This window comes from Artibeus jamaicensis, unplaced genomic scaffold (assembly GCF_021234435.1).
Source record: "Artibeus jamaicensis isolate MK-2021 breed Jamaican fruit bat unplaced genomic scaffold, CSHL_Jam_final contig_452, whole genome shotgun sequence".
Taxonomy (NCBI): domain Eukaryota; kingdom Metazoa; phylum Chordata; class Mammalia; order Chiroptera; family Phyllostomidae; genus Artibeus; species Artibeus jamaicensis.
Genome location: NW_026521837.1, coordinates 15842376 through 15855818, shown reverse-complemented (window position 1 = coordinate 15855818; position 13443 = coordinate 15842376). Strand labels below are relative to the sequence as shown.

At 38.9% G+C, this 13443-nt stretch overlaps 1 protein-coding gene across 1 annotated transcript in view; it reads right to left on the bottom strand.

The window, feature by feature from the left end:
• METAP1 (methionyl aminopeptidase 1) overlaps positions 1-13443 on the bottom strand; it is an 80466-nt gene that overhangs the window by 24845 nt on the left and 42178 nt on the right. Inside the window, exons 2-4 of the mRNA XM_037141646.2 lie at positions 13134-13185; positions 3625-3737; positions 2662-2722 (exon numbers count right to left, since the gene is read on the bottom strand). Coding sequence (XP_036997541.2) covers positions 2662-2722; positions 3625-3737; positions 13134-13185 — 226 coding nt within the window. The remainder of the gene's footprint in view (positions 1-2661; positions 2723-3624; positions 3738-13133; positions 13186-13443) is intronic.

Genomic DNA, 13443 nt, shown 5'->3' with positions numbered 1-13443 from the left:
ACTAAATAAAAATTGTCACTCATAAAAAGACTAAAACCATAAAAACAGTGGAAGAAAAAAATAGAAAAATATTTTTATAATATCTGAACCAAAATGAATTCCTAGGTCATTAAGCTATAGACACCTTAAAAAATAACATGGATGAATTTTATTACAGAAAAATGCTGAAACAGTATCATAAATGTAATGCTATAAACAGAGACAAAATGTAAATGTTCATTTGGGATAAAACGGTTATAGCACATAACATCAAAGGATTATTTTCCTTAGTATAGAAAGAGTGCTCATCAATCAGGAGGGAAAAACTAGTAACATAATTGAAAAACAAAAGGCTAAGGATGAATAGTTCAAAAAAAAAGAAAATGGTTTTTAGCATATAAGATGTTCCACTTTATTCATAATTTTAAACTATACATTAAAATAACAGCAAAATACCATCTTTCAACTTTCAGGTTAGCACAGATCATAAAGTCTGATAATACACTACTGCTGGGGAAGATAAGGGAAAAGAGACTCCTATATGTTTTTAATGGAAATAACAACTGGCAAAATCTCTAAAATTTGTTTTCTCTCTTAAAATATGAAACACATATATTCTTTGATCCAGTTTTCTTTAGGCAATTAACCTACAGAACTAATCTCATATGCCCCCAAACACATAACTTGAAAGAACGATGACCGCAGTCAAAGAAGTAAAAAATCTGAAAATAATCTAAACACACAGTAGGGGGAGTCTGGTTTAATAAATTATGATATATCCACACAATGAAACAGCTGTCATTAAAAAGAAAAGATGTAGTTTTATGGGTTCCTATGGACCTCTTTACAAGATGCACTAAGAGAATATAACAAGGTGAAAAGGTTCCTATTGTGTCTAACTGGGGAGAGCGGCTGATAGGTGCACACACATAAAATATATCTCTGGAAAGTTCTGCAACTGTTGTTAACAGTTCTTATACCTTTAGGGAAGAGGACTTTCTTTTCCCTGTGTAATATTTTATCATATTAGAATTTACCAGGTCTGTGTATTTTTTAAAATTCTATTTAAAATATTAAATACAAAATAAGGAAATCATTCAGACTATCTTTTTCTTCAATGAATTGGATTGGCCAAAAAGTCTGTTTAGCTTTTTCTATAAAATAAAAGACACATTTTTTATTTTCACCAATAATTTTATTGACTTGGATATTTTGAGTGTGTCAGCTATCTCATGTGTGATATAATGTTGACTGTTCTTAATTAATGTCTCAATTTGATCCCTATCAACTTCAACTGGTCTACCCAACTGTGGAGCATCGTCCAGTGAGAAATCTCCAGCACGACACTTTGCAAAGCACTTTTGACATGTTGGATCAGTCACAGCACCTTTTCCATATACTGCACAAATCTTTTTTTTATTTTGCATTTCGGCTTCATTTTTACCTTTATGAAATAATAAAATTATTATTTTATTATTTTGGCAACATAATGTGTTGAAATGTTGCATATTTTCTTCCATCTTCAATATTAAAATGGCTACATAAAAATCCACCAATTTTGATGTTTTTTTTAAATGCACATGGAGCCCTGGCTGGTGTAGTGCAGTGGATTGAGCACGGGCCTGTGAAGCAAAGGGTCGCCAGTTCGATTCCCAGTCAGGGTACATGCCTAGGTTGCGAGCCAGGTCCCCAGGGGGGGCCACGTGAGAGGCAACTACACATTGATGTTTCTCTCCCTTTCCTTCCCTTCCCCTCTCTCTAAAAATAAATAAATAAAATATTTTCTTAAAAATGCACATATGACAAATGTCACAATACGATCTAACAAAATTGTTTCAAGTGAAGCTAAAGACAGCTAAGCACTATTAGAGCCATCTTATAGAAAAAAACAAATGAACTTTTTGGCTAACCCAATATCTAAAACAGTAAAGTTCTATTCGCAAAATGTAACTGGTTCCACGCTTCTTACAGAACAAAGCACTAGTAGCTTAGTTTAACAGCTTTAACTACACAAATTACTGATATTCAACCCTTTTTGGCAGGCAAAAGCAGTACTTTCACATAATCCAACTTAAATTGTGTCTACAGGCCCGAAGGTCAGAGATTGCTCCACTTCTACTGCAAATTATCTACCTTCTCTGCCTGCCTCACTATCATCATCTACAAAATGAACAAGACAACAGAACCCACCCCAGGAGTGACTATGTGAGAATTTAGGACAGTGCCTGACACACAGTTATAAAAAAAATAGTTACAGAATCAGCATCATTATTACTACTGTAATTATTATCATTACTGCCGGTTCTATTACTGCTAAAGTCCGGTCTTTAATTAGGCATTTTAGGCCTCCACAATCTGTGTTTATTTATTTAATTGAAGTAACAGGACATATTAAAATCAAATTTTTTTAAACCTAGAATTTGATATAACACATAATATTATGTTGCATGTAGTCTTTAACATCTAAACAATGTTTTCACAATGATTTCTTGGAAGAAAAGAATCTTTAATCTTCTCAAATGTAAAAGCCATATTTACATTTATTAGAAATCAAGCACTAAAACAAAAACAAAAAACAAATCAAGCATTGAAAAATTTCTCCAAGAAAAAGCACTCCTTCCTTTTACAGTAGTCATCAGGCTCACAAATTGAAAACTGAGGAATCAGCATAGAAGAATTTACCTAAAGGGTGATCAGCATAATCTGGTCTTTGAATATAACTTGGCACTGGCCTTGTTGGCATCTAAAAATATCAAAGATGTATGTTAGTTAAAACCAATGTGAATATGGAAACACCTTTCATAATTAAAATTTACTAACAAAGGAAATAAAAGTGGGAGAAAAACACAAGTTACTTCATTTAAGTGAAAAAAGTTTTAAATGAAATCTTATTTATCATAATATACCTATTTCACGAAGATTAAGCTTCATTTCCCTGGTGCTAACACCACTTAAGTATCATAAGAGGGAGAGTGGCCAAGGCCATTAAGGATTTAACATCACATGCAGATATCCAGGTGCCCATGTTGTTCCCGAGAAACTGGCAAACCAACAAGAAAATAATGTCTCTAAGTAAATACACATCATTATGTCTCTGATCATTATCTCTGGGAGGTAGGATTAAATAGTATTCTTATATTGTTGATATTTGTTCAAATTTCCAAATTAAAGATGCATTTATTTTAAAAAGAAAATGAGTAAAAAATGAAATATTTATGGATGACAAATTTTAACTTAAATGGATTCCTCTGTTGACCCTCTGAAACCATCTAACAAAAAACACAGAAAGGGGTGGGAGTGGTAGGAAAACCATATCGAAAGGTCAAAATACACCATGTTAAAAATTTTTAGAAAAGTAGTGACATATACCAGCACTGTCACACCAGCCAGGACAACAGCTATTCTACCACTTTCTTTTTTTTTGAGATAAAAAAGTTTTCATCCTTTCATCTAAAATTTTTTCTCCCTTTTCATGATTGCCCATTATCCCTATTAACTTCCAAATAATGTACCGTAAAAAGTGCTAAAATGCAAACAATCGTGATTATACGATTCATAATTTGATTACAAATCAGAGGTATCGTTTTTAGGAAAATGAAAACTGGTTTAAAAGAATGTGAAATTTGTATTACCTTATTTACTCACCAGTGGATAATGTGGTCGGAGTTTACCAGTGTATCGATAACCTGCCCATGGGTCAGTGTTAATATCACCTTCTAGAGTCCAGGAAGACACCTCTCGCTTTGCCTTTTCATCTTCTGCATGATGGATGGATGAGAGAAGAGGAGAGAGAAAAACAAATGCCTCAGTCAGTGGTCAAGTTAATGACTGAGCAGCAGCATACTTTATCTCTTAACGCTACACACCAAAGAGCCCAGGCACAAAAATTCAGCCAGCTGTCATCTTAACCTCTATCACCAAAGCTACTGCTTTCTTGCTATGTTCACAACCCTATGATACCTCAAATTTCTAAGAGTCTTGTGAGAAAAAGCCCAGGCTAACCATACTGTAAGTTTTTATACAGTATCAACTAGGAATAACTCATAGTAGAACCTCTTTTCTCAAGTAAATGCTAAATGTATTCCCTCTACAATAGCAATTTACAGGAAACCCATTTTGAAACACAAAATCTGAGCCTAGGCAAAATTTCTAAAATCATGTATCACAAATGAATTCTGTGCTCTTACTAAAAGGATGGATTCTAAATAACCCCAAAGCAAATTGAAAATAAAAGAAAAAATTAAAATTTCCCACCTAGTTGATGAATATTTCAAATTGTTTTAAAAATTTTATGAGCATCATTTGCCTTTTTTTCTAGGACGGGAGTAACAGGAGGCAGGAAAAGGTAAAAAATAAGGGGATGGAACAATCAGTAGAAAGTTACTGAAAACTCAGCAGAACATTTTAAGAATCACAACCCCCACCCCCATTACCAGGTTAGTCATTAATACATAATACTGTATTTACTGAAATGCACCTAAGGCCCCTTTTCACACAGAACAGACTTCTCTATGGTATCTGACATCAGCGAACTGACTGCACCTCTAAGTACAATGTAAAATATAAAAACCAATAAATAGAACCTTAAACAGCAGGAGTTAAAATGCCTCCTTGACTAAGTATCGGCCCATGTACCTCCCAAGCACATTCATCTTTTCCTGATTACTGCCATGTTATCACAAAGATGTATTGTACAGCATGGTGACTGAAGTCCACAAACACAGCAAAGACAATCTAGTCATATCTCGTTTTACAGATAACAAAACTGAGTTAAGGAGGGTCACCCGGGCAGAGATGTGGGGATGCAAAAATGCAACCAACCCATTCACATTACTCTGGAAGAGAATACAAATATAATATTACATATAAGGTAAAGGAATAGAAAAAATGAAAGAAAAGCTCTACTGTGCTACTGAAATTTTAAATATCCTTCTCCCCTCTGGAGTTCAGGAAAGCCACTGTGAATATTGTCAATAGGAAGACTGTCTCCTACCCCAGGACAAAAATGAGCTGCCTTCACTGCCGCAGGGTCAAACATTACAGAAAAGTTAGAAATGCAGGCTCACTGAGGCCTGCTTCAGTTATGCACTGCATCAAGTGCTTTGGTCTGAAATATGAACCTCAAGAATAATTTTCACCTGAAACCTAGAAAAGAGTAACAGTAAGATGCAGGCTTTTTGCTTTAACATACTCCTAGGGAGGGAGCAAAGAGAAGAAAGTAAAATTTTTCAAACCTTCCTGCTGATCTGCATTCCAAGCCTTCCACAATCTATTTTCAAAAGAGAATTGAAAGACCTCCAACAAATATATAACCAAAAAGCTACCTAGGTGAGACTGAAATATGGCAAGTTCTTTTAGAATAAACATGTCAAAAGTCAGTTCATTTACATTTTAGGATCAATTTGATCTGAGCCCTAAATGGTAGACAGATAATGGACATGCAATTAATCTGAATTGGACTGAGGGTTGGTAACAAAATTCCAAATTCAATGATCTTTTTCAAAAAGCTCTGAAAACACAGGGCAGTGTAAATAAAAACCTGCAATCTGTCTCTCAAACATTTCTATCAAATGGGGCCAGGTAAGCTAGAGGTAGTGTCAGAGACTACATGCCATGTCCATAGTCTGGCTCAAAGTACGTCACATCTAGGCTTTGGTCTTTAAAAGAATCTGTGGAGGATGCTTCTTCCAGTCATCTGACATAAAATAACTGCATATATTAAGTTTTGCCTAGAATTGGATCATCTGATGACAATTCTTCCAGTCAGTTCTTCCAGAGATGACTAGTAAGTAGTATGGGAGCACCTATTGTAACTGCACATAGGTTAAGCTCTTTCCATGGATTTGTTCATTTAATTCTCAGAGAAGACTTAAAATTTCTGCAGTTTGGAGGTCAAGTTCAAAGCAATGCCTGCTTGCAAAGCTTGGTGGAAACAGATCTGAAACATTACATAAAACCTTATATGCGATCCAAAAATCAAGAACATTTGTTTGGAGGGTAGAGAAGTGGAATGAAGTATTATTTAGTTTTCGTGTTGTTGTTTTTTTCCAAGAAGTTTTTAGCTTCTACATCTCCCACACTACTCTTGCCCTCCCCCGGTCTATTTTCTCCCCGTCTATGCTACTTATTCTCTGTACCTTCTCCCTCTTTCTCCTCCTCCCACTCCCCTGTTGCTACCCCTACATGTGATCTCCATTTCTATGGCTCAGCTCCTGATCTAGCTGTCCTCTTAGTTTGCTTTTGTTTTAGGTGTGGTTGTTAATAACTGTGAGTCTGCTGTCCTTTCACTGTTCATATTTTTTATCTTCTTTTTCTTAGATAAGTCCCTTTAACATTTCATATAATTAGGGCTTGGTGAAGATGAAGTTTTTTTTCCAAGAAGTTTTTACAGCATATGTTTGGCTGCTCAAAAAACATCTGTCAAATGCTTCCACCTTTTAATTTTGGAAATGGGAGACAAAGAAACACACTGTAAGAGGTCTGTCTAGAAAGTATCCATCCATGTAATGTGAAAAATAGACATTTATTGAAGAAGATAAGAAACCTTGTACACAAGGCAATGACACCTTACCCCCCTTCAAAGTAGGCACCTTCAGACCTCACAGTTTCCCCAGGAGCCATCAGCTGCCCTGTCACATTTTCTTGATTCTCATCGATGGTCTCAAATCTCTTTCCTTTAAAAGGTGATTTTAGTTGTGGGAAAAGCCAGAAGTCACTGGATGCCAAGTCTGGGCTGTAGGGAGGTTGAGTCACCTGGGTGATTTGATGTTTTGTCAAAAAACTCTGCATGAGATGCGATTTATGAGCAGGTGCATTGTGATAAAGCTGGTAATCACCAGTTGCCCAGAGCTGCAGCCTTCTGAATCATCCGAACAGTTTCCAGAGGAATGTTCAAGCTTAATGCAAAACTCTGATGCAGACTTGCTGCTCTACTTGCTCAGTCATTTTGAAAGTGATGACCACACAGTACACTCAATGGCACCTACCATCCCCAATGCCTAGTACAGTGGTGGTGTCATTGTTCACGAATGTGGATTACCTGTGCACTCTCCTTGGCTGTCAGTCTATTCTCCATCAAGTTGCACAAACCATTCTCCTTATAGTAACAATGGCTGGATTTTTTTTTCTGGACAGACTATTTTACACACACACACAAACGCACACACGTGGTCTGGAACAAATAACACCCTTTTTATTACAAAATCACAAGCATCTACTTCTGTAACATAATATCACACTCAAACACACCATATGACATTTTAGGTGAAATGTTCAAAATCAAACTATCAATTATTATACCCATATTATTACCCTACCAACCACATTCAAGCAGGTATTACTTCTACTGGACCCTGTATATATGACAAGAGTGCAGAATAACAGAGCATTAAGATATGAAAGTGCTACAACTTTTACAGATCACAGTAAAAGCAAGTGCTACTATGTACACTCTGGCGGGAAACATGGCATAAGAAATCTGCACCCCCCTGGAAACAAAAACAGCTGAAAGATGGCAGCACAGGAAAACACAGCCCACCTCCTCACACAATCACATCTAAATTACAACCAAGTTCTAGAACAACCATCGTTCAGACTGTGAGATGTTGAGCTGAATGGAAGTCTTACAACCATGAATTAAAGAACAAACTACATCGTGAGTGGCGAGAGGGGCAGAGATGCAGGATAGGCTGGTCCCACAGCCACGTGTGGGGAGCCAGGGACACTTTGGAGTGCAGCGTTCCAGCCCCACAACGGTCCCCCGGCCCAGAACTGTAGTCCCAGGAAGATAAATCTTAATAACTTCTGCTTGCAAAAGCCAGTGGGGATTGAGGCTTTGGATGACAGAAACTGAGGGAGTCCTTGGAGGTTCCTTTTAAAGGACCCACATGAAGACTTACTCAGATATACTTGCTCTGATGTCCAGCACAGGGGCATCAAAGTGAAAAACACTAGAGACACACAGGGAGGAAATGAATGCCCAGCATCAGGTTGAGAGCTAGAGGTTGCCTTTCTCTCAGACAGAAGTGCTGGCAGAGGTCACTGCTCCTTTTCCAAGCCCTCCCCTCACAGAGCAACAGAGCCAGCAGGTGGGCTTCTTTTCGGAGACTCAACCAACCTGGATGACACTGTTCACCCCATCCTGCTCATTCCCTGAGGCCGTGCATCACCCAAGTTGCACACTAATTCAAGTTGTTTCCGGAGGCTTTTCCACATGAATGATTTGTCTTGGCCCATGCTTCAGATTTTCCTAAATTCTTTCAAACAAGCAGCATCTGGCTTCAGGGAGCCCCATATCTCTTGCTAAGTTGCCCCAAGCCCAGCACTAGCCGCAGCTGACTTTGTTTCACAAATTGGTCTGCCCTAGTACCTCCACGCCCAGAGTAAGTAGCAGCCATTTGTAGACAGCTTTGTAGCTTATGCTGTGTGTGACCCTGGACAGAACTCAGGCGGTCGCTGACCTTGGATGTGCCAAGAGCAATCAAAGCGGAACTATAAAAGGGGGTGGGTGTACACATGCACATAGTGAGCACACCTCATGTATCCAACTTGGGTAATAGGGGAGGCCGTGCCACTAGGCCCTGTAAGACAAGTACTACATTAGGCCATTCTATCAAGCCTGGGGGATGTAGCAGCTCTACCAAATACACAGAAACAAACACAGGGAGGCCGCCAAAATGAGGAGACAAGGAAACATGGCCCGCATGAAACAAGGCCCTGCTCCAGACAGTCGTTGGCAAATGAAAGGATAGAACAAAACTCTAAAGAAAAAACAAAATAAAATGGAGACAAGCAAGCTACTAGTTGCAAAGTTCATAACACTGGTTATAAGGCTGCTCAATGAACTTAGAACAAGATCAGATGAACTCAGAGAGAACTTCAACATATAAAAGGACCAGTTAGAAATGAAGGACACACTAACTGAAATGAAGAACCATTTACAGAGGATCAACAGTAGAGTGGATGAAGCTGAGATTCAAATCAGCATTTGGAATATAACGAAGCAAAAAACAACTAATCAGAACTGCAATAAGAAAAAATAATACAGGAGAAAAGAGGATAGTGTAAGGAGCTTCTGGGACAACTCCAAGTGTACCAACATTTGTATCACGGGGGTGTTGGAAGAAGAAGAGGGACAGCAAGAAACTGGAAACCTATCTTAAAAAATAATGAAAAGAGCCCTGGCTGGTGTGGCTCAGTGGACTGACTGCCAGTCTGCAAATAAAGGGTCACTGCTTCGATCCCCAGTCAGGGCACATGCCTGGGTTGCGGGCCAGGTCCATGGTTGGGGGCCTGCAAGAGGCAACCACACATTGATGTTTCTCTACCTCTCTTCTCCCTCTCTTTCTAAAATAAATGGATAAAATCTTTTAAAAAAATGAAAGAAGACTTCCGGCCAAGATGGAAAGTGGAAACACTGCCTCCTCGCACAACCAAGTTTAAAGACAACAAAGTTTTAGTAACACAAACGCAGCCAAAACACAGAAAATTGAACTGTATGAAAGTCTGACAACAAGGAACCATTCAGCCAGATCAGTAAGAGGGGCGGACTCAGTGGCAGGGCAGGGTCAGGCAGGAAAGATCAGTGGATCGACCCAGCAGCGCAAGTGGCGGTTGGCGGACACCAGGCACGGGATGGCAATAGGCGGACCCAGTGAGGGCGCAGGGCAGCTGACTGACCACGATCATGCATTCGAGCCCAGATAAACCAAGTGAAGAAGAGAACAGTGAGACAGACCGCTCAGGCTAGGGCCCCAGCGACGAGTATTAGAGCCTGAAAGCACCAACTGGGAAGACTTTGGGGGTTGAGGTGCTGGGAGAGTTTGTGGGAGACCCACAGGGTCTTGGAGGGTACACAAGCCCACACACCCGGAACCAGCACCAGAAGGGCCCAATTTGCTTGTGGGAAATGGCAGAGGGGACAAAAATCTGAAAGAGAGTGGAACATACGCCAAAGCCCCTCTCTGACCCCGCCCCACATAAAGCATCACAACCCAGCAATCTGGGTGGCCCAACCCTGGTGAACAACTAAGGCTCCGCCCCTCATACATAACAGGTACCAACAGACCAAAATGTTATGGCTCAAGAACAGCTCAAAGCCCCAGAATCAATAATTCTAAGCGACCAAGAGATAGCCAACCTTTCAGATGCACAGTTCAAAACACTGGTGATCAGGATGCTCACAGAACTGGTTGATTTTAGTCACAAATTAGAGGAACATATGAAGGCTAAACTAATTGAAGTGAAGGAAAATGCACAGGAAACCAATAGTGATGCAAAGGAAACTGGGATTCAAATCAGTGGAGTGGACCAGAAGGAAGAAAAAATGACCAAACAGAAAAATATGAAGAAACAAGAATTCAAAAAAAATGAGGAGAGGCTTAGGAACCTTCAGGACATCTTTAAATGTTCCAACATCTGAATTATAGGGGTACCAGAAGGAGAAGAGGAACAGCCACCAGTGGAAAACTTATTTGAACAAATAATAAAGAACCTCCCCAATCTGGCACAGGCAACAGACTTCCAGGAAGTCCAGGAAGCTCAGAGAGTCCAAAAGAAGTTGGACCCAAGAAGGAACACACCAAGGCACATCATAATTACATTAGCCAAGATTAAAATGAAGGAGAGAATCCTAGAAGCAGCAAGAGATAAGGGGACAGTCACCTACAAAGGAGTTCCCATCAGACTGTCAGAGGATTTCTCAAAAGAGACCTTACAGGCCAGCAAGGGCTGGAAAGAAGTATTCCAAGTCATGAAATCCAAAGACCTACATCCAAGATTGCTCTATCCAGCAAAGCTTTCATTTAGAATGGAAGGGCAGATAAAGTACTTCCCAGATAAGGTCAAAGTCAAGGAGTTCATCATCACCAAGCCCTTATTATATGAAATGTTAAAGGGACTTACCTAAGAAAAAGAAGATAAAAAAGATGAACAGTGAAAGGACAACAAACTCACAGTTATTAACAACCACACCTAAAACAAAAGCAAATTAAGAGGACAGCTAGATCAGGAGCGGAACCATAGAAATGAAGATCACATGGAGGGTTAGCAACAGGGGAGTGGGAGGAGAAGGGGGGAGAAGGTACAGAGAATAAGTAGCATAGACAGTAGGTAGAAAATAGATAGCGGGGAGGGCAAGAATAGTAGGGGAAACATAGAATCTAAAGAACTTGTGACACATGGACATAAATGAAAGGGGGGGGAATGGTGGGGGAGGGGTGTACAGGGTGGAGGGGAATGAAGGGAGGGAATAGGAACCTTCAGTGCATATCACTAAATAAAAGAAGCCAATTTGAAAAGGCTACATACTATATGATTCCAACGATACAACACTTGGTAACAAGGCAAAACTATGGAGACACTAAAAGGTCAGTGGGTGCCAGGGTTTTGGGGAGAGAGGGATGAGGAGCCAGAACACAGATCGGTACTGGAGAAGCAGGCACACTTCAGTGAGCTAGCAAATGCCTGGGACAGAGACCCATTCTAAGCCCTTTTCCGAACACACTGCTTCACTTCGACCCTTCACTCACTTAGTGCTTTAGAACTGCCCAATTATAAAATGTTAATTGGCTCAAAGAGCTCCAAAAATACCAAACACATTAGAAATACGGTATTTAGTGTATGCGTGAATAAAATTAAATGGCATTACTTACACCAATCTTTACATTTGATTTGAGATAACAAATTCTATCATTTCCTTTTTCCTCATCTCTAACCACATTTCCTCCAACAGCCTAACATTTCTATTAAATGCAGACTTTGTCTTATACCACCACAGAAAATATCTTTTTAAACTGTCAATATCAAACAATCTACCAAAGTTTATTAAATCAGCAAATTCCTTTAAAAAAAAATACAAGTAGCCCTGGTTGGTGTGGCTCAGTAGATTGAGCACTGGCCTTTAAACCAAAGGGGTCACCAGTTCAATGCCCAGTCAAGGCACATGCCTGGGCTGTGGACCAGGTCCCCAGTTGGGGACACAAGAGAAGCAAATCACACATTGCTATTTTTCTCCCTCTCTTTCTCCCTCCCTCCCCCTTACTATTTTTATTTAAAAATAAATAAAATCTGTAAATAGATAAATAAATGTGTGTATATGTGTGTGTGTGTGTACACACACACACACACACACACATACACACACACACACACACACACACACAAGTAGGTAATTTTAAAAAATCAAGATCAGTAAGCTGAAACAGAATTCTTATACCAAGGCCCATATGGCAATGCCAAAAGAAGAGACCTCCTTGTCAATTTTCAGATAACTGTGATGGGTTGTCTGCCATAAGCCTGGCACAATAATGACATAAATTTACAAGATGAATGGCCAGGACAGGAAAGGCCATTTCAATTGAAGATACATCTCCGTGGGTGACAGCAATAGCTACTAAGCAGCAGCCAGCAGTTTCACTTTGCATTGTGTCACAAAGTAACTTCAAAAGAACAAATTATCCCTGACTGGTGTGGCTCAGTTGGTTGGGCGTCATCCTACAAAGCAAAAGGTCACCAGTTCAATACTGCGTCAGGGCACAGGCCTGGACTGCAGTTTGGTCCCCAGCTGTGGTGTGTATGAGAGGCAACCGATCAATGTTTCTGTCTCACACCAATGTTTCTCTCCCTCTCTTTCAAAATAAATAAAATCTTTTTTTCAGTAAAAAAAAAAGAACAAATTAAACATTAGACTGCAAGTAATAATATTAAATGACCTAAACCTCCCTTCAAACCAAAAGTAATATGCTTTTGAGTTGAAAAGTCATTGAAATTCAAACTAACCAAAAACAAAAAGATCAGACTAAAGGAAGTCTACAAGTGTGAGCATTTCTAGCAAAGGAAAGAGAGCACCAAAAGATTAGACTTTTTAGGTACTGCCCAAGCAAGATTCATCTATTCCAACAACAATTTTGTGTTTCCATGTCACATGTCATAAAAGATCAGCAAAGATATTACTCAGCCATATTTTGTTTACATGATTACACACCACAAAGAATAAAAATATGTTCAAATTTTAGCTTTTGGATTACACTCTCAGAATATTAAAGTATGCATTTTCTGATTATTCAAACATATACTTTCAGAACTAAAGAATTCTTATCTTTTGCACAAAAGCCACTTCTAAGACATACGGTATAGAGGTGTGTGATTTCACTTACTTGCTTTCTTATGTAGTAACTTGTGAGTAGCCCAACTTCCTTTAAAACATTCCTAAAAGAGCAAACATGAAAATTAGTGTCAGACCTTCCTTAATTAGGAACATCTTAAGCAATGATGTATATAAGAAATGGTTATTAAGAATTTCATTTGCAAAAAACAAATCTCTGACTTCATTAAATGCTGAGGAAACTTCAAGAAATGACACCCGCGTAAAAATTCATTTCAAAAACCAACCTAAACTTCACATTAGTTCAAATAAATAAGAAACATTAGCTTGTATTATAAATAGCAGTCACAGGTAACATTTCA